Raw genomic sequence first — 22023 nt, 5'->3', positions numbered from 1 at the left:
CCAAAACACAACGGAGTGAGCCATCTTCGCTTTGGCGTGTGCGAGCGCACGCGAGACTTCACGACGCTCGAGACCGACCCAAAGCGAGAGCACGAGAGCAGGAGGGGGATTTCCAGCTCTGGCCCCCACTTCCCGAAGCGGCCGTTGTTTTGCTTTCGGTCTGAATGCAGAAACAGAAATAAACGACGACCACACTTTCCCTTTTCCACTTAAAACCTCGAACACGTTAATCTGTCCGGCTTTGGCTGCTCTTCTTATTCCGACAGCGGGACTGTGGAGCCCGAGGCCGTCCAAATCTAACAGGTAACATCTTATTTCCGCATATTAACGTCGCTGCCTTGCGCTCCCCTGGCCACACTGACTTCCTACAGGGCGACATGACGGATCCCTAGCTCAAGTGAAAGTAGTTCTGCAGTTTGTCTCCGCGTTTCATGACTCGGTATGGGATTTATTTTCACTTTTGACTTCGTTGTTTTGGGTCAGCTCGGTGGCAGGCGGTAGACACACAGGGCGCGATAAACTTCTGACTTGACCCCTGCTGCTAAAGCAGACTCGACTCCAGAACAAACACGTTACTAACGTTGGAAAGTCAGCGCTGATGTGGCTGTTTACCTGGAATTGTTAATATTTGCTAGCATCCTCCCGCTCTTTGAAGTGTACAGTGTTTATCTGTTTGTAACTGTGTGTATTTACCGTGTTATAATGTGAGTAGCAGCGGGACTGAGCCGTGAACAGTATTCAGGTCTTAGTGCGTGTTATTTACACTGAAAACACTACAAGTGTTATATTGTCTGCACTCCGTGACAGGTAACTTACCATGTTTAGCAGTATAAAAATAAATGTGCTATACACTGAAGAAATAATAATAGTAATACTATTAATAATTTAAAAAGTAGTATTGATGTTATAATATTGAATGTTATATTTTTAAATGTACAGTTGGACTATATTTGTGTAGACACCGTTATGTACACAGTGTAAATACATATTTCAACTCTTCTTGATCCAATTTTTCCGCATTATCAGCAGCAAATGTTCCTCATTGTGCAATTAGTAAAAAACAGAAGAAAGCACACATAGTGCCACGCACTGTGATGACATGTTGGTCAGAAATCAGTATAGTTTGCGTCAACGGTTTAACCGCATTCATTTAACCCTAAAGTCCCGCTGTGATGATTCCCCCTTCCACCTATTAAACATCTGCTTATTGAAATGTATTCACACATGTGCTGTTCTCTCAGAGGACTTAGATGCAGTCTGTCTCTCTGAAAAACGGAGCGGAAACATGACATAGTGCTGAGTTAAGTGAATTTGGCGAATGCGTTAAAATAGATCTGGGTCTTTTTTTCCCTTCAATTGTCTTTCTGTTAGAAAATGTCTTCTGTCAGCGTCACATACTCTGAAATAAAACTGTAAGTTTTTACAAGTATATCTGTAGTTAAACTGCATGTCTGTGAATGATGAAAATATTAATAAAATATTAATATCCACAGACGTAATTTAAGAACAAACAAATGCTCGTATTTGTGAATGTGAGCGTGCTGCTTTTAACGTGTGAAGTAAGCTGCGGTCAGAACTTGGGTGATAAATCAGGATGAAGAGATACCTGGGTCGTTTTTACTATATATGAACTAATGAGCTGTCTTATCTGTGAATAAATAAATAAATTTCTTGTCCTGAGTCGCTAGTGTGCCTGTAAGTAACCTGTGTGAATGATTTCTAACTGATGCTGTGTGTCATGTAGTCTGCTGGGAACACCTGAGACGGTTGTCTGTCTTTCCAAGACCAGCAAAGTCTGCTTTTGAAGCGCACAGCACAGTTTGTTTGCACAGTGATCGGTGCAGCGCCCCCTGTTGCATCTGAGTTAAACAGCAATGGCACATTTTATCATATGTAAACTTAATGTGCTTCATGTATAAGATAAAAACATGTAGGATTACAGTGCTTTAAAGTAAACAAGTGTAAGCCTGTGCAAACAAAAAAGGTTTTGAGTCTGTTTTTGAATGCTGCATGCACAGGTGTAACTGATCTCAGGTCAGCAGTAACTGAAGCACCCGCAGCATACTTGGATCTGCTTGTAGGAGCGTTTGCCCTGCACCTGATGGCAGCTTGACTGGGTTGTTAACAGTGAGCAAGTCAAAGATGCTTCAGGTGTGCAAACCACTGAGAGCTTAGTGCGCTGATAGGACTTTAAAGGTGAAATATCAGTTTGTGTTTGCTGAAGTCATTTGCGTTGAGATTTGGTGACACAAAGCTGTCTCTTATTGATATTTGCGTGGGTTGTTTAGTTTTCATTTTTGGGCACCAGGGGCTGTGTTGAATTGGGACGTGGGCCCTGTGTTTTGCCCATGTGTGCCATTTGTGCTGCACTCCTTGTATCTTTTTCAGCTTGTGTTTTCTGTAGTGATATTGTGAGCTTTCACTGAGCAGACTCTGAAAGACAGAGACAGCTGAAAGGCTCAGCCTAGTGGGATATTTTGGATTTGATGCTGTGCTGTTTCACCTTGTTTAACCTGTTGGGGAAGCACTGCGCTGGCAGGGAGTGTCTGCCTGACTGGACTTTGATCAGGTTTGTGTGCAGAGATCATCACTCTGCCCTTAAATCAAATGTAGCGACATGGGTGGGCTAAAGTTTTCTGGGACGGTTATGAGCTCTGTGTTCATTTTTTCCTCTTGGTCCATTGTTGTTTCATTTCAGGTGTCGTTCTCTGGAACAGTGTGAGGCTGAGTGTAGAGCTACAAACATGAGCTGACATTTTTATTTATGAATCGTGTTTTATGGCTGCTGTTCTTTGCGAACACATTAAAGAGCCTGGCCAAGAGTTTTATCTTTACAAGCACACACAGATCTGATTCAACTGTGTTCCACACCTCACTCTGAAATGATGACTATGAATGGGGAAAAAACATCAGTGGGGGGCTGCTATGCTAATTTCCAGCTCTACTTGAGTAGCTCTGGGTGATTCATGGTTCAGAATCGTTCTTGTTTGTCGTTGGCTCGGTGCAGCCGCTCCGTTCATCCTGTGTGAAACAAGATTTTTTAAGTGTTCTTGCACAGTGAGCATCACGGCAGATCACGTATTACAGCATTTCTGTTATTTTTTTTAAAGTTGCTACACTATGCTATGTGTAAAAAAACATCTTTGAATCCCAGTATCAATACCAGTGCTCACACATTCATAATAACGTTTCTGTGTGTGTGACTTCACAGACCGCAATGCCAGTAGAACGAATGAGGATGAGACCCTGGTTACAGGAACAAATCGAATCCTGTCAGATTCCAGGGCTGAAATGGCTTAACAAAGTGAGTGTTGTCTCACACACACACACACACACACACACACACACACACACACACACACACACACACACACACACACACACACACACACACACACACACACACACACTCTGAAATTCAAGATGATGTAAACAATGTAAATTGTTTGTAGGAGAAGAGGATCTTCCAGATTCCTTGGATGCACGCTGCCCGTCATGGCTGGGACCTGGAGAAAGATGCTCCGCTCTTCATGAGATGGGCCATACACACGGGTATTGCACAGATTTAACTGCAGCCTCTGCTGCTGCTTCTCCTTTTTAGCGGTTCTGATTTTCATGCCTGCTACACACTGAAACACTTCTGTGACTAAGTTCAGAGAGTTTTGATTTATAAAATGCCTCATTTCGATATCACTGGGAGTAGTGTTCCTCTTCGTTGCTAACCCCAGTCAGTAACATTCAAAAAGGATCCAAGTTGAGCTTCACTTAAACGGAGAACAGTAACATCAGGAAATTCTTGTTTGTTTACCGTCCCTAAAATAATGAGATCCTTTTGCATTTGTTTGACTCCATATTTTTCACCTGATGTAAACACCACGTGTGCTGGCTCTGTGCTGAACAGCTTGAGTACCTGCTCTCAGGTAACTTTGTTAGGAAGCACACAATGTCTGTGTAAGGGTAATCCCCACTGCTTTGCTACAGCAGTAAATGAGAAAACATAATCTGTGTAATCTTTGCTAGAAGGACGTTTGAAGACTGTCAGATGATGTCTCCCAATCGCTTTTTACATTTCAGTTTGGTTGGTATGTGAGAACATATGATGTAAAATGTCCAACTTTTGCTCCTTGGTGGTAAAGAACCCCTCTAAAAATTCCCAGATCCAGATCAAACGTTAATCACTGCTAAGCTGCGTAAACCCTCACCTCGGAGTAATCCTGCTAACAAACAAAGCAAACCAGTCACATGACCTCATTGGTGGATAATATTAGGGAAATTGTTACATTGTTTAAATATTTCAGGTTAATTTTTCCACTGAGAGAAATGCTACTTTATTACAGATCGAGCTAAAAGCAGCTGCAGTCTTGTTGGTGGTGCCTGTACTTGATTGCAATAGTTAGTTTGACCAATAAATGGTCTAATTGTATCATATTAAATGAGTTTATGTAATAAGACAAAGAAATATATTTTCCTTGTTTTTTCACTATGATCTGACTTGAAGTGAACATGTCACATAATACCAGCTGCTGTAAAATTAAACAGCAAAAACTAACCAAGTAGAGTCTTTGTAGCTAATATTATAGAGTCAACAAGAGTCAGTATGCATACTGGTAACACTGGTTAGCTGAGAAATGATCGCCTCCATAGTGATGAAGCTGTTCTCTGAAATCCACCACAAAAAGACAAATTAGTGATTTTTTTCCTTCTTGTGTCTGAATCAGGTAAATACCAGCCAGGTGTAGACCGTCCTGATCCAAAGACATGGAAGGCTAATTTTCGCTGTGCCATGAACAGCCTGCCAGACATCGAGGAGGTAAAGGACAAAAGCATCAAAAAGGGAACCAATGCCTTCAGAGTTTATAAGATGCTCTCCTCCTCAGAGAGAAATGCCAAGAAAGGTGAGTGCTGCTGCTGTCGTCATAAATTCTTTCAGTTTTATCATTCTGCCTCGAAACTCAATTGTTTCCTCATTTTTGTTGTTTGAGGTTACTGGAAACTCAGTTGAATGTTTTTTTTTCTTTTTTTTTCTAGGAAAGAAGAAGGCAGACAAGGAGAGAAAGTCCAAAGGAAATAAAGAGGTAGATAAACGTACGGGATGGAGATCACATCAATGCTACAGTAGGATGTAGAGGAATGAAACAGCAAAGATAGAGATCCTGGAGCAGTGCTGGCGACCAGCAGCATGTTAGAACAATCATGTTTCTTCAGGATTCACTTAGTTATTTCAAACTTTAACCTGCAGCTGATAAGCAGCTTTTCCTCCTGGCTGGTTTGGTAACACGTTTGGTATGACAGAAATGGTTTACTAAGAAGTGTTGTGAGCGCTTTTTCCTGCCAAGGCAAAGAAAACACTTCTGGAAATGACACGCAGCCTTTGAGCTGGCGACCTGCCATTTTATCTTACTTTGAACAATCAACTGTTGCTCAGTTCCACACATGACAGAGAAATTTACCAGGAAAAAAAGGTGTGGTACCACACACTCACCGGAATTCTGTTCTGCCTGTCAGAAGTCCGACCGGTAACTGCTGCTTGTATCGCACTGATGAATAGGTGGATCTTGAAGCTTTACTTGGAGAAAAACATTTTTAAGAAAATCTGTTCAGGCATTTTTATTCTCACTTTCTGAAAGAACGAGCTTAGAAATAGGAGTCAAAAAAATCAGATATAGCAGGACATCACAGGGTCAAGCTGTTTGCTTTGGAACAGGAAATTTGAATAAGAAAAAAAAGGAAGCCGTGCACTTGTTTAATGTGGTGGGGTTGGTTAGCTCAGTATATTTTGGCAAAATGTGTTTTTATAGCAGAATTGATGCAGATATCAGGCTGTGTCTGAGTATGCTCTCTGTCAGGGCAGCTCGTTTCTAACAAAGCTGTTTATAAATCCCTTCATTTTTTAAAGTACACATATCATCTCTTTGCTGGCTCAAGGCAGTTAGAGTTTATTAAAGTTATTATATTCCTGGTACAACCTTTGGGATTTCTGATGTGTATGAATAGATGTGATGTAGATATCTCCTTTATAGACTCAAACTCTGCAGACAGTGTTTAAAACACTCAACTGTACTCAGCATTGTGTTGATGGTCCTTTTTCCCACCACAAATGACAATGAAGCCAACATATGCATGACAGAGCAGCCAGTACCACATACTCAGTGTGATGCAAGTTTGTATTTTGGATCAAGTTAGCTGATCAGATAAGCTTTTCCATTCAATGTATTTTTGCCAATGGCAGTGCTGGGAAACCTGCAACATGATGACATGATATGATTTTCTTGACTAGTTTCAGTAGATACAACTGGCTTTCTTCTGACTAACATTAGTATAACCACTGATGTGGACAAATTGTTTACTAACTGTTGTGTGGAGCTTGTCTGTTTAACTGTGACTCCATTTCTAATCTCACTGTTAATGCTGGGAGCAGAGGCAAGGCACTCTGGGACTGTAGCGGAAAACCCATCCAGCATCTTTCAAACAGCAGTCAGTGTGAGATAGCTGAAAGTCAGGGAAAGGCTTATTTTCTGTTTAGACACGAGCAAAAAACCATTTAATGCTTAAAAATGTGCCCACTGTAGCATTAACTTTATATATAGTTTTTTTTAATCAGTTGTATGTCTTTGCTTATTGTTTTTTCTTCTTTCTCTGCTGTATGGTCAGGTGTTTGGCGTGTTGTCTTACCGCTTATTTTGATTACTGACGTCAGCTCTTTGTTATGGAAATAAAGTGTCTTTAGACTTTGATCGTTCATCATTTAAAAATCGTTTTTCCTTCTTGAAACCAGAAGGTCAGCTCTCCATCTCCAGACAACAGTCTTCTTGAAGCTGATGCTGGACCTGTTGACTACACCAAACATGAAACAATCAAGATGGAGTCAGTGGAGCTGACAGTGACAGACAGTGTGTCAGGTATCACACCACCGTCTCTCTTTTTTTCCATTACCTTTATCCCATTTGTGTGTATGTGCTACCTGTTTGCTTTTGACCTGTGCTTACAATGACTAAGCAGATGAGTCAGGTTTGTAACACAGTGGCAGGCCTGAGGGTGTTGCATCAGAAGGAGAAATACAAGAAGCGTGAACACGCACATTATGCAATGACGAAACCCTCCCTTTCTCCACTCAGTATCATTTAACTTTTTAAAGTTTGATTGTCGTCACACCAACTACAACTTTTCACTAAGACAAGTGCTTGGAGAGGAGACATTGGTGTACTTTACTCACATATAAGGTCGTTACAGATACAAAGGATTATGAACCCACTCATCCTGACTCTTCTCTGTCCATCCTCAGTGATCCACAGTCAAGCTGAAGACCATGTGATCACCAGTGAGCAGCTGCCGTTTGTCTGTCAAACAATCGAGGTGACCACTGAGAATGAGGAGCAGACTGTTAGCTCCTCCCACCCGTACCCGCTGCAGATCTCTCCTGTGTCTATGTGCGGCGGTAAGACAACACAACTGCACCTCGCCACATTTTGTTACAAGGAGAAACATAAATACGTTAGTTAGGGTGGAGCAGGCTCGTAGGAGTGTCCGCTGTGTAGTTATTCAAAGGAGCTTTGACCACATAGTAACCTTTTTTAGAGCAGCGCTACGAATGCAGACACAGAGCACGCTCTGTAGAGTGAAGAGCGGTGGCATTATCTTGGTGTCAAGATCAGATCAGTTGTTTTTTCTCTCTCTTTAAATGACACTTGCTCTGTGCCTCCATCAACTTGTGAAATATCGAAACTGTGACCTGGTGACCTGATGACCTGCTGATACCAGTCAGAGCACTGTCTTAGGTTTCAACATCCACCAGCATCTTTCCTACGCCCTACCTGTAGAGAACTAACAAGGCAAAGCTGCTCATCCAGCTGTAGAGAGGAGGAAAACCTGCTCCTGTTAAACAGATCTCTAACTGTGATTATTATGTGTGGGGCTGTGAGGTTATTGTACTTGAGCCTCACTGATTTGCCATTACTCATTTCATCAGCACCCTCTTTTCTGTGTATGTGTAGCTATCGTTTTTTCTTCCCCCAGTCAGTCGTTCAGGCAGAGCTGCCTCTTTCAGTTTGTAGTGGACTATCAGAGTCTTCATCTTCCTTTTTCTGCTTCTTATTTCTTTCTCGTGTTTCTTAAATTGCACCATTACTTTATGAGTCAGGGTGCAAATGGACGTCATTCATGTATCCCTTGTTTTCTTGAGAACAGTACTGGCGGATGCTGGCGTAGTCAGTTTGGTTTTCTGCTGTAAATCATGGTTTTAACTGAACGTAATTTTTCTGCATGTTTTTCCCTTTGATGTGTGTGACGTAAGAGGGAGTAATAGTTGTGTGCATGTCTCTTTTTGAACAGGCAGCGACACAGAAAGTGATACAGAAAACATCAAAGAGGTTAGTATCTGATTATACGTACAGGGGAGAGAGTAATAACTGAATCATTAACCGGTCTGATTTTCAGATAAACAGGTTTTTACCTGTTTCAACCGTACGGCTTGAACAAGGTGTGTGATTGTGTGTGTGCACGTGTGGCTACTTCTCTGAGCACCGCTTTGAGTTTAAAGCTCCAGGTGAAGTTTGCCTACCAGACCACAAGAGTCCTGTTATGTGTGTGTGTGTGTGTGTGTGTGTGTGTGTGTGTGTGCGCGTAATGTTCCTGTAATGTTAAGTGAGAGTGAGAAAAGGGAGGGTCTTGTCAGGAACTACTGCTTTCAAATATTAACAGTTTGATATGAAGCTGTCTTTTGTAGTCTAATCTACACACACACACACACACACACACACACACACACACACACACACACACACACACACACACACACACACACACACACACACACACACACACAAACAAATACCTACACATGTGTTTTGGCTCACAATAATATGGAACCTTTTTATATAAAGTCAGACAGTTAAAGAATAAAACAGAACAAAAACAAATAAAGAAAAAATAACAGTAAAAGATTAATAACTAAACCAAACCAGCAGATTTCTGTCACAAGACTTAAGGTTTATTTTCTAATCACACGAAACAAATTTATGCTCCTTTGAGAACCAAACACATTATTTATAACAGGCTTCGTAAAATCACCTGTTTGCAGGCCTGTACGTGACAGCCACACAGTCCATATGTCTTACTTGTCATGTGCATGCGTAATCATACGCACACACTTCCAGACAGGTCACATTTTCAATGGTTTCATGTTTAACCTTTGTAGCAATAAATACAGCAGGAAGCGTTGGTATTAGCAATGTCACCTCACAACAATGAGGCTCGTGGTTCAAATCCCAACTCGAGCCTTTCTGTGGGTTTGCAGCAGGTATTCCGGCTTGTTCCCACAGCCCAAAAACATGCATGTCAGGTTAAGTGCTAATTGTAATTTATGTGAGGCACAGCAAGTGCATACAATAGAGTGCTGTTTGATAAATGGTACTCTACTTCAGCCCTTCTTACTAGGTCTAAGTGCTTTCTATCAAACATTCACACTCGCATCAAATAGCAACTTGGGGTTCAGTATCTTGCCCAAGAATACTCTGACATGCAAGCTGGAGGAGCCAGGGATCAAACCACCAACCTTCCAGCTGTTAGATGACCTGCTCTGTCTCCTCAGCTACAGCAGCCCCGATATTATATGAATGTGTGACATGTAAAGCAGGCTAAGGAGCTTGGAAAGAAAAGCCTCTGGACTTCTTTAAATTGGTCAAATGGTGGAAGAGTCCCAGATTTAAGGCCTGTGGGAGTGTCCCACCAAGAGGAACATGGACCCCCTATTGATCCTCCACCTAATCACACGAACCAAGGTGTGAAAACGGGTGGAGGTCACAATGGGCCATGGTTTCAGGTGAACCTGCTGTGAAACCTAGCTCCACCCTGTCATGTGATTTCCTTTTTGGCTTGTGTGATTAGGTAGAAGATCATTAGGGGGTCCATGTCCCTCTAGGGAGGCCACTCCCACAGGGCTTAAATCTGGGACTCTCCACAATTTGACGTTCCAACTGAAGAAGCTTCTGGGATTAGAGGTGAAACGTGTTCAAGCAACTTACAGAAGTCCAGATGCTTTTCTTTGCAAGCTCCTTAGACTACGATGACCTGGGTGACTGAGAACCTTCACAGACAAACTTGTAATATAGAGCGTTGTAGGTGTTTGCCTTTTACATTATTTCTTAAATCTCCAAAAAATTATCATCATATTTCTACATCACCTTCTTCTTTTGTCTTCCAGGGTATCGGTGCTGCCTGGAGGCGGGACTACAGCACATCAGTTCTCAGGATTCCCCCGTGTTCTCTTCCTGGCATGGCGACGTTTGTCAGTACAACCAAGCCCAACTTCAAGGTGACGAGCACACGAGACCCTTCCCCGCTCATCAGCTACCACACCGATGGCTGGACGCCGACCTACAACCAGAACTCTCTCGTGTCCACGCCAGGCACTCACACACATGAAGTGCGCGCGAGTGTCATTATGAAAACCTCTGACATCACTTCCTCTTGACCTAACACGTGGGAGTAGCATCACTGCATCCAGTCCATATGAAAGACAGAAAATGTTTGTTTTCTCCGTCAGAGCCATGTGGGGCCTAAAAAGGGACAAACCTCCAAAAATTAGATTTTTCCTAATATCTGTCTGGGCCAACATTTTCTCTGTTTTCTTTCCTTTCATTTGAGGAAATCATTGACTTGTGCACAAAGTGATGAGCACTTAAGGTCACTTTCTACTTCCTGCACGTCTTCCTGATGTAAAAATTAACTTCAATGTGTGGAGGACTTGCAGACCTATGTGCAGTATCAAATTTAGGAGCAAGTGCACCGTAGCATACCACTGCAAAACACCATGTGCTCAGCCATGGACACTGTGTGTCGCTGGTTGATGGTTTTCCCCGCTGCTTCGTGGTAACACTTGAGTAAACGCCAGTGAAGGAATTTCACTACTTTTACCTTTGAAAGCAAAATTAGCTTTTACTTCTCAGAAGTTCTTCAAGATTTTATTGTGTATATGAATAGGTTTGTTCTTTGTTTAAAGTCCGTTAACTCCAAGAGAGTGGAGCTGGTGTTTGAGGGCAGGATGCCTGCCAAGCACGAAGCAAAAAGCAAAAATGGTAAATAAATAAATAAAAATTTAAAAAGCTAAAATATGTAGCCAAATGGGCGCCATGCCCAAGTAAAGTCTTTATGTTTGCATCATCTTATTCATCCGCTGTGTTGTGATTTTAAGATGTGCACAGTTTCCAGTCAACAGTCATTATCATGTCCTTATCTTACACAGTGTGAGCTCAAGTGTTGCCGTGAAAGGCTCTGCTGGGGACACATGGTTAGACCACTTGTGTTCATAAGCAGTGACTCAAAAATTCTTCTGTTTTGGCGAAGCAGGCGTCAATCACAGGCCTGTTTTTATCTGTGTAGAGGACGACAATCATCGTGAGGCCCTGCAGGCGTGTGTCTGTCTGTCTGTCTGTCGACCTCAGGACAAAGTACTCACCAACACACACACACACACACACACACACACACACACACACACACACACACACACACACACACACACACACACACACACACACACACACACACACCTCTCCCTACTGGTATTAATAATGTAAATAGCTGATTCTTGTGTATGCCTGCACGCTGCTTCAGCACCTTACAGACAGCACTGTTGTGTACATGTGTGTTGGGGTGTGTGACTGTGTGAGAGAGAGTGGGGTGTAGGGGTGGGATAGCTGTTATTGATTGCGTGTGCCTTTTGATAGCGTAGCTGGATTCAAACTATGTGTGCTTTAGCCTGCTGCTGACACATGCAGGGAGGCAGGTAGCACTGCCACAGGAAGCATGGAGGGATGAGGAAGTGGTCGGCACTGCAAAGGTTTAAATTCCTTGTGTTGGAGGAGTTTCTTAAAGCAGACCTGTTAAGTACAAATCATAGGAAGATTGCCCTGACGTGGTCATCTTAGAGCGACCAACCACCCATCGATCCCAGCTTTTGTTTTTATGCAGCCGATCAGAAGAAAGAGCATAAACTGAGGGGCTGCACCAAGAGAAAAGATTATTTTAATCTATGAATTAAACTATGAATCATGCCAAGTTACTCATAGAGTACAAGGATAAAAAGATGGAGCTGAACACGAGCCTATTAAGCTGAGTGAATGACCTCCTCAGCATTCCAGTGCTCAGCTCCGTCCTGTTTTCCTGTGATGCCCAACACTAGCCTGACTGCGTTAACAGTAGTCTGCACATCGTACTCCCCACAACCTGTAACACAATGACTCCGAGCTGCTGGAATGCAAAAAGTCGACAGAAGGATGAACTGCAATCCCAGCTGTTTATATCAAGTCCCGTGGAGAATCACCAGCCCCTGACTCGCAGGCTGCGGGGAGTATGTTTTCAGTGTGCAAGATGTGTTGGCAGCTAGCAGGCTAAAGCACAGCTCAGCAGAGCTCAAGTAGGAAAACAGTAGGGAAAGTAGGTGACTTGTTATGCTTTTTATTTTCTAAACCAAACTCCTGGAGAATTTTAACACTGGACGCACATTAACGATCGTGGTGAATTTATTTATGGTTCTCGCTGAATCACAGAGCTCTGGGCTTCCTCGATAGCAAATCTTTGATGTGCCTTTATTGCCAGAGCGCCACAAACTCACAGTGACAGTCTTCAGTTCAAGGGTGACATTTAAAGCCTTTTATTACTACTTATCACTCTCTTTTTTTCCTACAGCCATAACAAACATGTTTTTTTATTTTGAACCTTGTGGGTTTTTAAAATTGTAATTTTCAGCCATTTGGTCGCAACCTTCAAAGGCAGAATAAAGATGCATAGCAGTCGCGATGAATTGTTTGAGACATGTGAATGTGCCATATTAACTGGACTGCTGTTTTTATAGTGATCTTTCCATTCTCTAGCTCCAGTTTGTCTTCTGGTCTGACATCACTTCCCTTTTTTGTATTGCCTTAACAAAAACAAAACAACAACCTGACCAGGTTTAAGTACCCAAAGTGCACTTTTCTGTCGTGTTTATTTCTGCTCTCGCAATGTCGTTACAACCAAAAAGTCAGCAATGAGTGTTGATGGCATGGTATCGTGCGTTTTGCTAATCTTTTCGTTTGTTTATTTTTATGCTTTCATGTGATTCAGAGCCACTGATAACTCAAAGCAGGGGTGTGTCTTATTCTTTTGCACTTAGCTTATTACCATAAAGGGCAACCGTGAGTTCAAACAAGAGAAAGAAAGGAAAAAAACCCAGATCATTGTTCTGCTTCTTGCAATGCAGCAAAGAGGCTTTCACCACAACCTGTCACCACTGTTTCTTGTCTGTACATTATGACTTCATGTGAATCACCACGTAAATCTGAATAAAAACTTTTTTTGTATTTATATAGGCTGTTTGGCCTCATTCACGACCTGTAAAAGAAATTTAAACTGCTGAAAGTTTATCACAGAGCTCAGAGTCCAGTTTTTACAGCTTCCCAGACACAGGCCCTGTAAATATGTATTGCTGTTAAGATAAGAGCGTCCAGTAAAAACAAAGTTCTCTGAAAGTGAGGACTTTCCTCAGTAACCAAAAAAAGGCAGAGCCAAAGTTGGCTCCGAGCTCAGCTTCTGAGATAAGAATTAAAGCTTTGCTGCTGACTTGTGCAAGTAGGGACATGCAATGACTGCATCCGAGTAACAGGCAGAGTGTGTTCTGAGTGGAAAATACTCTGTGTGTTGCGGTTTAGGCTTTTTTGTCAGAGCAGCAGATGTTTGCTTTGTTTTACACACACAGCTCATTCAGTTGAGCCAGAGCACTAACTGCCCTTTCAGTTTCAGTTGCAGTTCTCAGTTCTCATTTTACTTCCTGTTTGTTTCCGAGACCTCGCTTCATGGCCGGCCAGTCACCCTGACAACTGCTAACCGCATTCCTTTATAGTAAACAGGCCTTTAGTGTTGTGTGTCCACAGGCCTTATTTCACCAGCTGCTCTGTGTCTGCACAGCTCTGCTGCTCTTGCGTTTCTTCAGAAGAGGCAACAGAAGGAATTCACTTCAGCTGTGCAGTAGCTCATTCTTTGCTCTCAGCAAAACCAGATTAGATTCCCTGTAATGAAGAGAAGCAAAATATTAACCAAAAGCAAATAACTAAAATCAAAAGTCATAAAAACTGTGTATGTGTTCACATAACATGTAAATGTTTGTGCTGCGTCATCATAGGAAGGAAAACACACCACTATGATTACGCACGGATGCCACCTGCTGTTCAAAGGCAGAACAGCAGCTGTATTTCTCTTACACAAAGGCTTTCAGTAAAAACCTCCACAGTACTGTGCAAAAATCTTGAGCCTACCTCAACATTTGTAAAGTTTTTCTGAAAAGTGACATTTAAACAGGCTCCTTTATCTGCTGAAATATTTTCACGTGAACTGGATAAAACCAGGCTCAAAATTCTCTCCTTTATTTCCTTTAGTTTCTTTATTGGGACATTTAGATCAAAGGTTCTAATGATGGGCTTTTTTTTTTTTTTTTTTAAAATCAGCCACAGATTTACATAAATATTGTGAACAGTCTGAAAAGTCAGTTTTCTGCCATCCTGTAGATAACATAAACACACCCCTCAGCAAAACCCTCCACAATATAGACAGCAAACAAACTGGGGCCTTTATTCACACAGGTCTCTCAGAGAGCTCATGGAACAGCCTAGAAATATTAGCATGAAGTTTTAGGAAAACTCTCCCAGCAGCTCAAAGCAAGAAAAACTATAATTGTTAACTCAGTGCAGAGGTGTAGTGGACTCTGCTGTTAGGGCGATCGTGGCTCAAGAGTTGGGTGTTCATCTTGTAATCGGAAGGTTGCCGGTTCAAGCCCCGGCTCGGACAGTCTTGGTCGTTGTGTCCTTGGGCAAGACACTTAACCTACCGCCTACTGGTAATGGCCAGAGGGCGCCGATGGCGCAATATGGCAGCCTCGCTTCTGTCAGTCTGCCCCAGGCAGCTGTGGCTACAACTGTAGCTGCCTCCACCAGTGTGTGAGAGTGAATGAATAGTGGAATTGTAAAGCGCTTTGAGGGCCCCGAAAAGCGCTATATAAATGCAATCCATTATTATTATTATTTGACACATTCTTTAAAAATGTGAGTGGTTGGTGTTCAAGTTCAATTCAATTTTATTTATATAGCGTCAAATTACAAGAAAAGTCGCCTCAAGGCGCTTTATAGATACATAGAAAAACCCAACAATCATGACCCCCTATGAGCAAGCACTTTGGTGACAGTGGGAAGGAAAAACTCCCTTTTAACAGGAAGAAACCTCCAGCAGAACCAGGCTCAGGGAGGGGCGGCCATCTGCTGTGATTGGTTGGGGTGAGAGAAGGAAGACAGGATAAAAGACATGCTGTGGAAGAGAGACAGAGATTAATAACAGATATGATTCAATGCAGAGAGGTCTGTTAACACATAGTGAGTGAGAAAGGTGACTGGAAAGGAAAAACTCAATGCATCATGGGAATCCCCTGGCAGCCTACATCTATTGCAGCATAACTAAGGGAGGATTCAGGGTCACCTGGTCCAGCCCTAACTATGTGCTTTAGCAAAAAGGAAAGTTTGAAGCCTAATCTTGAAAGTAGAGATAGTGTCTGTCTCCCGAATCCAAACTGGAAGCTGGTTCCACAGAAGAGGGGCCTGAAAACTGAAGGCTCTGCCTCCCATTCTACTTTTAAATACTCTAGGAACAACAAGTAAGCCTGCAGTGCGAGAGCGAAGTGCTCTAATAAGGTGATATGGCACTACAAGGTCATTAACAAAAATGGGACCTGATTATTTAAGACCTTGTATGTGAGGAGCAGGATTTTGAATTCAATTCTGGATTTAACAGGAAGCCAATGAAGGGAAGCCAAAACAGGAGAAATATGCTCTCTCTTTCTAGTCCCTGTCAGTACTCTTGCTGCAGCATTTTGGATTAGCTGAAGGCTTTTCAGTGAGTTTTTTGGACATCCTGATAATAATGAATTACAGTAGTCCAGCCTGGAAGTAATAAATGCATGAACTAGTTTTTCAGCGTCACTCTGAGACAGGATATTTCTAATTTTAGAGATGTTGCGCAAATGGAGGAAAGCAGTCTTACATATTTGTTTAATATGTGCGTTGAAGGACATGTCCTGGTCAAAAATTACTCCAAGGTTCCTCACAGCGTTACTGGAGGCCAAGGTAATGCCATCCAGAGTAAGAATCTGGTTAGATATCATATTTCTAAGATTTTCAGGGCTGAGTACAATAACCTCAGTTTGATCTGAATTAATTTGCAGAAAGTTAGTGGCCATCCAGGTCTTTATGTCTTTAAGACATTCCTGCAGTTTAACTAATTGATGTGTGTTACCTGGCTTCATAGATAGATAAAGCTGGGTGTCATCAGCATAGCAGTGACAATTTATGCTATGTCTTCTAATGATAATAATAGATTGGATTTATATAGCGCTTTTCAAGGCACCCAAAGCGCTTTACAATACCACTATTCATTCACTCTCGCATTCACACACTGGTGGAGGCAAGCTACAGTTGTAGCCACAGCTGCCCTGGGGCAGACTGACAGAAGCGAGGCTGCCATATTGCGCCATCGGCCCCTCTGGCCATCTGAGACAGGATATTTCTAATTTTAGAGAAGTTGCGCAAATGGTAGGCAGTAGGTGAAGTGTCTTGCCCAAGGACACAATGACCAGGACAGAGAGTACGGGGATCGAACCGGCAACCTTCCGGTTACAGATGCGCTTCCCAACCCCCTGAGCCACGGTCGCCCAAGGGAAGTATGTATAATGTAAACAGAATTGGTCCTAGCACTAAACCCTGTGAAATTCCATAATTAACCTCAGTGTGTGAAGAGGACTCTCCATTTACATGCACAAATTGGAGTCTATTGGATAGATATGATACAAACCACTGCAGCACAGTACCTGTAATACCTACAGCGTGCTGTAATCGCTCTAATAGGATATTATGGTCAACAGTATTGAATGCTGCACTAAGGTCTAGCAGGACAAGCACAGAGATGAGTCCACTGTCAGAGGCCATAAGAAGATCATTTGTAACCTTCACTAAAGCTGTTTCTGTGCTGTGATGAGCTCTGAAACCTGACTGAAACTCTTCAAATAAGCCATTCCTCTGCAGATGATCTGTTAGCTGTTTGACAACTGCTCTTTCAAGGATTTTTGATATGAAAGGAAGGTTGGAGATTGGCCTATAATTAGCTAAGACAGAATCTATAGAAGCAGACTAAAGGATGGAAAAGCTGCAGATACACATGTGCATACTGCAGTTTTGTAGTGGTTAGCACGGCTTCATAATGCACATAACTGTGTATCCTAATGATACTTGATGTGAACCACCCATAGTGTTGATGTGATTTGGCGCCATATCAATAAAACTGAACTGAATTATGTTTGATTTATGTTTCATGTATATAGCACCAAATCACAACAACAGTCGCCTCAAGATGCTTTATTATTGGAAGATGCTTTATTATTGGAAGGCAAAGACACTCCAATAATAAAGAAAAACTCCAACAATCATATGACCCCCTATGAGAAAGCACTTTGGCGACAGTGGGAAGGAAAAACTCCCTTTTAACAGGAAGAAACCTCCGGCAGAACCAGGCACAGGGAGGGGCGGGGCCATCTGCTGCGACTGGTTGGGGTTGTTGTGCTGTTTATACAATTTTATAGACTTTGTCTCAGTCCATTTGAACAGGCTCTGGCTTAGAGAAGGCCACAACAGCTGTTTGGACCTTTTTGTCCTTCTTTTACACTTAAAGTGAACCAGTTTACCATCTGCAACATCAAAAACACGCTCTTAGCATTAATTAGCATACGTTAAATATAGATTGTGTTGATGCATGCTCAGCTATCCAGGTAGGTAAATCCCAAAAAGGTTGATACTATTCATCTGGACGTAGCGTTTTCAGTGGGAGTGACAAAACATTTCTCCCACTGAAAACGCTACGTCCAGATGAACAGAATCAACCTTTTGGGGTTAAATGTAGATTGTTTTGCACTGAGACATTCTGTGTTACAACTTTGCTTTGCATTGGATCAAAATATTTTAAAATTTATTCAATAAAACTTTAAATTACATTTTTTTTGTCTCTTTCTTGTTTTTTAAATGCGTCTGAAGATCATACTTTTAAAGAAGTAAAATCTTGTCTCTTCCACACTGTCTTCATTCAGAAAGTGCTTTACAAACAAACAAAAAGACAAACAGTATGTCTAACAGGTGCATTTTCCAGCATACTTGGTTTCTTAACCCTTTATTTACCATGGGCCTGCTGGCGAGCCCATTTTACAAGCACTCTTTAAATGACCAATACTTCGTCATCATTTATGCTAGGGAGAAAATGTTAACGGTTTTGAAAAGAAGAGAAGCAGAGCTGTACGGGGATGTGTGGTGCTTTATGATAGCACAAATCATTCATAAGTTACTCTTTTCTGAACACAGAAGGGAAAACTCTGCCTACCATAACTCATCAAACATTTGGGCTAGGAAGAAATTTCTACAGAAAGCTGAGAAGACAAGCCTTTACCTTTATGGTGCAGCACTGGAATGCACAAGCAACGACGGTCTAATCACAGGTAGGTATTGATGACACACGAAGCAGAGAGAGAGAGACGGGAGTGGAGAAGTGGCAGCATCAGAATTTTGAAATATTTTTTAGTGAACTATTGAGAGAATATGTCAAGAAAAAGTGAAAGGCAGAGAAAAACTTCCAGAAGGTTCACATAGGAGAAAAATGACCTGTATGCTGTCCTCGCCCTGAGTCTCTTAGTTTCACCAGCTAGACAGCGAGATAACGATGCTCCAATAACCAGACTTATTTTCCTTTTTGCGCTGATTTATTGAAGAATGGCCTCTGACCATTGCCTTCTCTTTGACCATCGTAAAACTGAAAGTACAAAATACTGTATTAGCTAACTAACATTGTAAACTAGCTTGTTACCCTCTTACTGCAAGCTAACAAGATAAAACTTTCAAATGTACAAATTATCGTACCATTTTTACACAAAACAAAAGAATAATTATTTTATCGACACTCATACTTACAGACATATCTTGTCCAAGGCAACAACATTTTAAGGTCCGTATCAGCTTAGAACGATAACATTACGGTATCACTTTCCGCCATCTTTTATTTCTTCTTCACGTTCTCATTTTTTTCCTTTCCCAAAGTAACCGAACCCAAAGCAGCCACTAGAGGGAGCTCTAGGGCAGCTTACAACTATAATATCCGATTTAAGTTATAAAAGGCAGAACACTCCCCGCCTGGTACAATATAATTGTGCCACTAGAACAAACTTTTCTAATAAACATTTTGAACAGTTTAGGGCTATTTCAAACACTTATTTATCACTTGATAAAAGCAAAACCATATCAGCGATGGGTCTCAAAAACATTTTTCATTTCCATCTTTCACAGTCTTTACTTCTGCTTTTCGAACCTTATTGTCCTTGCTCTCAAATATTCTTACAACCTTTCCCATGGACCAGTCATTTCTGTGTGCGAGAGCATCTTTCAATAACACAACATCACCAACTTTTATGTTTGTTTTATCATCAGTCCATTTTCTCCTTTGCTGTAGTGTTGAAAGATATTCACTTTTCCACTGTTTCCAAAAAGAGTCTGCCAAACACTGTACTTGCTTCCATTGCTTTGAGTAGAGGTCTGGCGGTCCAAAGCTTCCTGTTGGTGCAGATAATGCATTGACCTTTTGTGTAAGGAGCATTGCTGGAGTGAGAAGGTTTGGTTTGTCTGGATCTGTTGAGACTGGTACAAGTGGTCTTGCATTCATTATTGCCATTACTTCTGCCATGAATGTACTTAACACTTCATGCGTTAGTTGGACATGTACGGCTTTCAACAGAATACCATCTAGGATGCGCCTTGCTACTCCAATAAGTCTCTCCCACGAGCCACCCATGTGTGACGAGTGTGGGGGATTAAACAGCCATGTGCATCCTTTCTCTTGCAGGTATGAGTTTAGTTCTGTGTCCTTGTGATCAATTTGCAACTCATTGCATGCTCCAACAAAATTTGTACCTCTATCAGATCTGAGTATTTGAGCAGGTCCACGGATGCAGAAAAATCTCCTCAGCGCATTGATGAAGCTGGATGTTGACATTGTTTCAATGAGCTCAATGTGCACAGCTCTCGTGGACATGCAGGTGAAAAGCACAGCCCAGCGTTTACTGTCTGCACTCCCTCCTCTGGTGCGACGTGTGGTGACCGTCCAGGGTCCAAAGACATCCAGTCCTACACTAGTGAACGGTGGCGTTGGTGTCAGCCTGTCCACAGGTAAATCTGCCATCTTTTGGGTCTGAAGTTGTCCTCGAAGCTTTCGACAGAGAACACACTTGTAAATAACAGAAGAGACGAGCCGTTTACTGCCAATAATCCAAAATCCAGCACCTCTGAGCGTTCCTTCTGTTAGGTGACGCCCCTGATGCGCTACCTTCTCATGATAGTATCTAATAAGAAGGATGGCTATATGATGAGCATTTGGGATAATGAGTGGGTGTTTCTCATCTTTTGTTAGGTTAGCAGGTGCCAATCGACCTCCTAGTCTGAGGAGCCCATCTTCATCAATAACTGGATTTAACCTTTGAAGACAGCTTTGTTTTGGAAGTGGCAGATTTTCTTTTATGCATCTGTACTCTTCTTTGAACGTTTCACTTTGTACTGTGTGAATGATGAACTTTGCTGCTTTAGACACTTCATCTGTGGTGTTAGTTTCACTGAAACACTTCCAGCCTTTACCTTCTGTGTTTGTTTTCTTGAATGATACTGCCACACGCTTTAGTGATGCAATAGTGTGACACAATCTCATCCAATGAGAGAATCTTTCAAAACGGCATGGCTCTAGCTGTGTTACTGAGGCTTTGGTAACAAAACTTGTTATATCAGGTCTGATCTCTGCATCTGTGTCAGGATCGATCAGTGTGAAACTATCACAGTGAGACTTCTCTATGTCGTGTTGTGTCAAAAAGGAAGGACCACTAAACCAGTTTGTAGAAGCCAATGCAGAAGCTGCAATTGGTCTAGTGGCTGTGTCTGCTGGATTGTCACTAGTGGCTATGTAAAACCACTGTGCTGGATGTGTAGTCTTTCTGATTCTAATCACTCGGTTAGCCACGTAAGTGTAGAACCTCTTTGTGTTGTTGTGTATGTAACCAAGAACAATTTTACTGTCTGTGAAAAATCTGACAGTGTCTGCTTCAATGTCAATCTCATCTCTAATGAGTTCGTACATCTCTACAGCTAACACTGCTGCACATAACTCCAATCTAGGAACAGTGTGGGCGGGTCTTGGGGCTACTTTGGACTTGCCCATGATGAAACCTGTGTGCCACTGACCTTCACCATCAATAGCTCTCAGATATGCCACTGCTCCTATGGCCATGGTGGAGGCATCTGAAAATATGCACAGTTCTTTTTTCACAGCAATGGCCTGGGAGAACGAGAGGTAGCACCTCGGTATCTGAAGCCGCTCAAGATCCTTCAATGAGCTTCTCCATCTGCTCCATTCATCTTCTTTTTCTGCAGGAAGTGATTCATCCCAGTCCTTTTGCTCTGAGGTCAATTCACGGAGAAGAGCTTTTCCCTGCATTGTGATGGGTGACACGAAACCCAGCGGGTCATACAGACTGTTAACAGTGGCCAAGACACCTCTCCTGGTGAACGGCTTTTGTTCAGTGGTGACGTGAAAGGTAAAACAGTCCTTTTTAAGATTCCACAGTACCCCCAAGCTCCTTTGCAGGGGTATGTCGTTCAACTCTAAATCCAAGTCTTTTAGATCCTTGGCTCTCTCGGCAGCAGGAAACGCTTCCACTACTTTGTGGTCATTAGAGGCTATTTTATGTAGCCTTAAGTTTGACTGTGCCAGCATCTTTTGAGCGCTTGTGAGTGTCTCAACAGCTTCTTCCACTGTTGCTGTGGATGCGAGACCATCATCAACGTAAAAATGTCTCATTACAAACTGCTTTGCATCATGTCTGTGCTTTTCTTCTCCCTCGACTGCAGCACGCCTCATACAATAAATAGCCACAGC

At 42.2% G+C, this 22023-nt stretch overlaps 1 protein-coding gene and 1 long non-coding RNA gene across 4 annotated transcripts; one reads left to right on the top strand and one right to left on the bottom strand.

Annotated features, from left to right (window-relative positions):
• Positions 1 to 110: 110 nt before the first annotated feature.
• On the top strand, positions 111 to 11539 carry irf2b (interferon regulatory factor 2b). Of its 3 annotated transcripts, none has more exons than XM_080900652.1 (9): positions 111 to 303; positions 3212 to 3304; positions 3453 to 3552; positions 4719 to 4895; positions 5029 to 5075; positions 6779 to 6899; positions 7283 to 7435; positions 8329 to 8366; positions 10199 to 11539. In XM_080900652.1, exons 2-9 carry the CDS (start codon positions 3218 to 3220, stop codon positions 10466 to 10468), a joined length of 993 nt encoding a protein of 330 aa, XP_080756778.1. In that variant the 5' UTR covers positions 111 to 303; positions 3212 to 3217; the 3' UTR covers positions 10469 to 11539. The 3 variants fall into 3 exon arrangements, with proteins under 3 accessions (XP_080756778.1, XP_080756776.1, XP_080756777.1); XM_080900650.1 differs by having other exon boundaries at positions 126 to 303; positions 6776 to 6899; XM_080900651.1 differs by lacking the exon at positions 111 to 303 and adding an exon at positions 341 to 439 and having other exon boundaries at positions 6776 to 6899.
• Positions 11540 to 11677: 138 nt separating this feature from the next.
• Positions 11678 to 21725, bottom strand: LOC308408428. The gene is made up of 3 exons (XR_013973792.1): positions 18717 to 21725; positions 18505 to 18543; positions 11678 to 14042 (listed from the first exon to the last, which is right to left on the bottom strand). It is a non-coding gene; the product is annotated as an uncharacterized lncRNA (long non-coding RNA).
• Between the last annotated feature and the right edge of the window lie 298 nt (positions 21726 to 22023).

This window comes from Rhamphochromis sp. 'chilingali', assembly GCF_963969265.1.
Source record: "Rhamphochromis sp. 'chilingali' genome assembly, chromosome: 13".
NCBI lineage: Eukaryota > Metazoa > Chordata > Actinopteri > Cichliformes > Cichlidae > Rhamphochromis > Rhamphochromis sp. 'chilingali'.
This window is presented reverse-complemented; position numbering and strand designations above follow the sequence as displayed.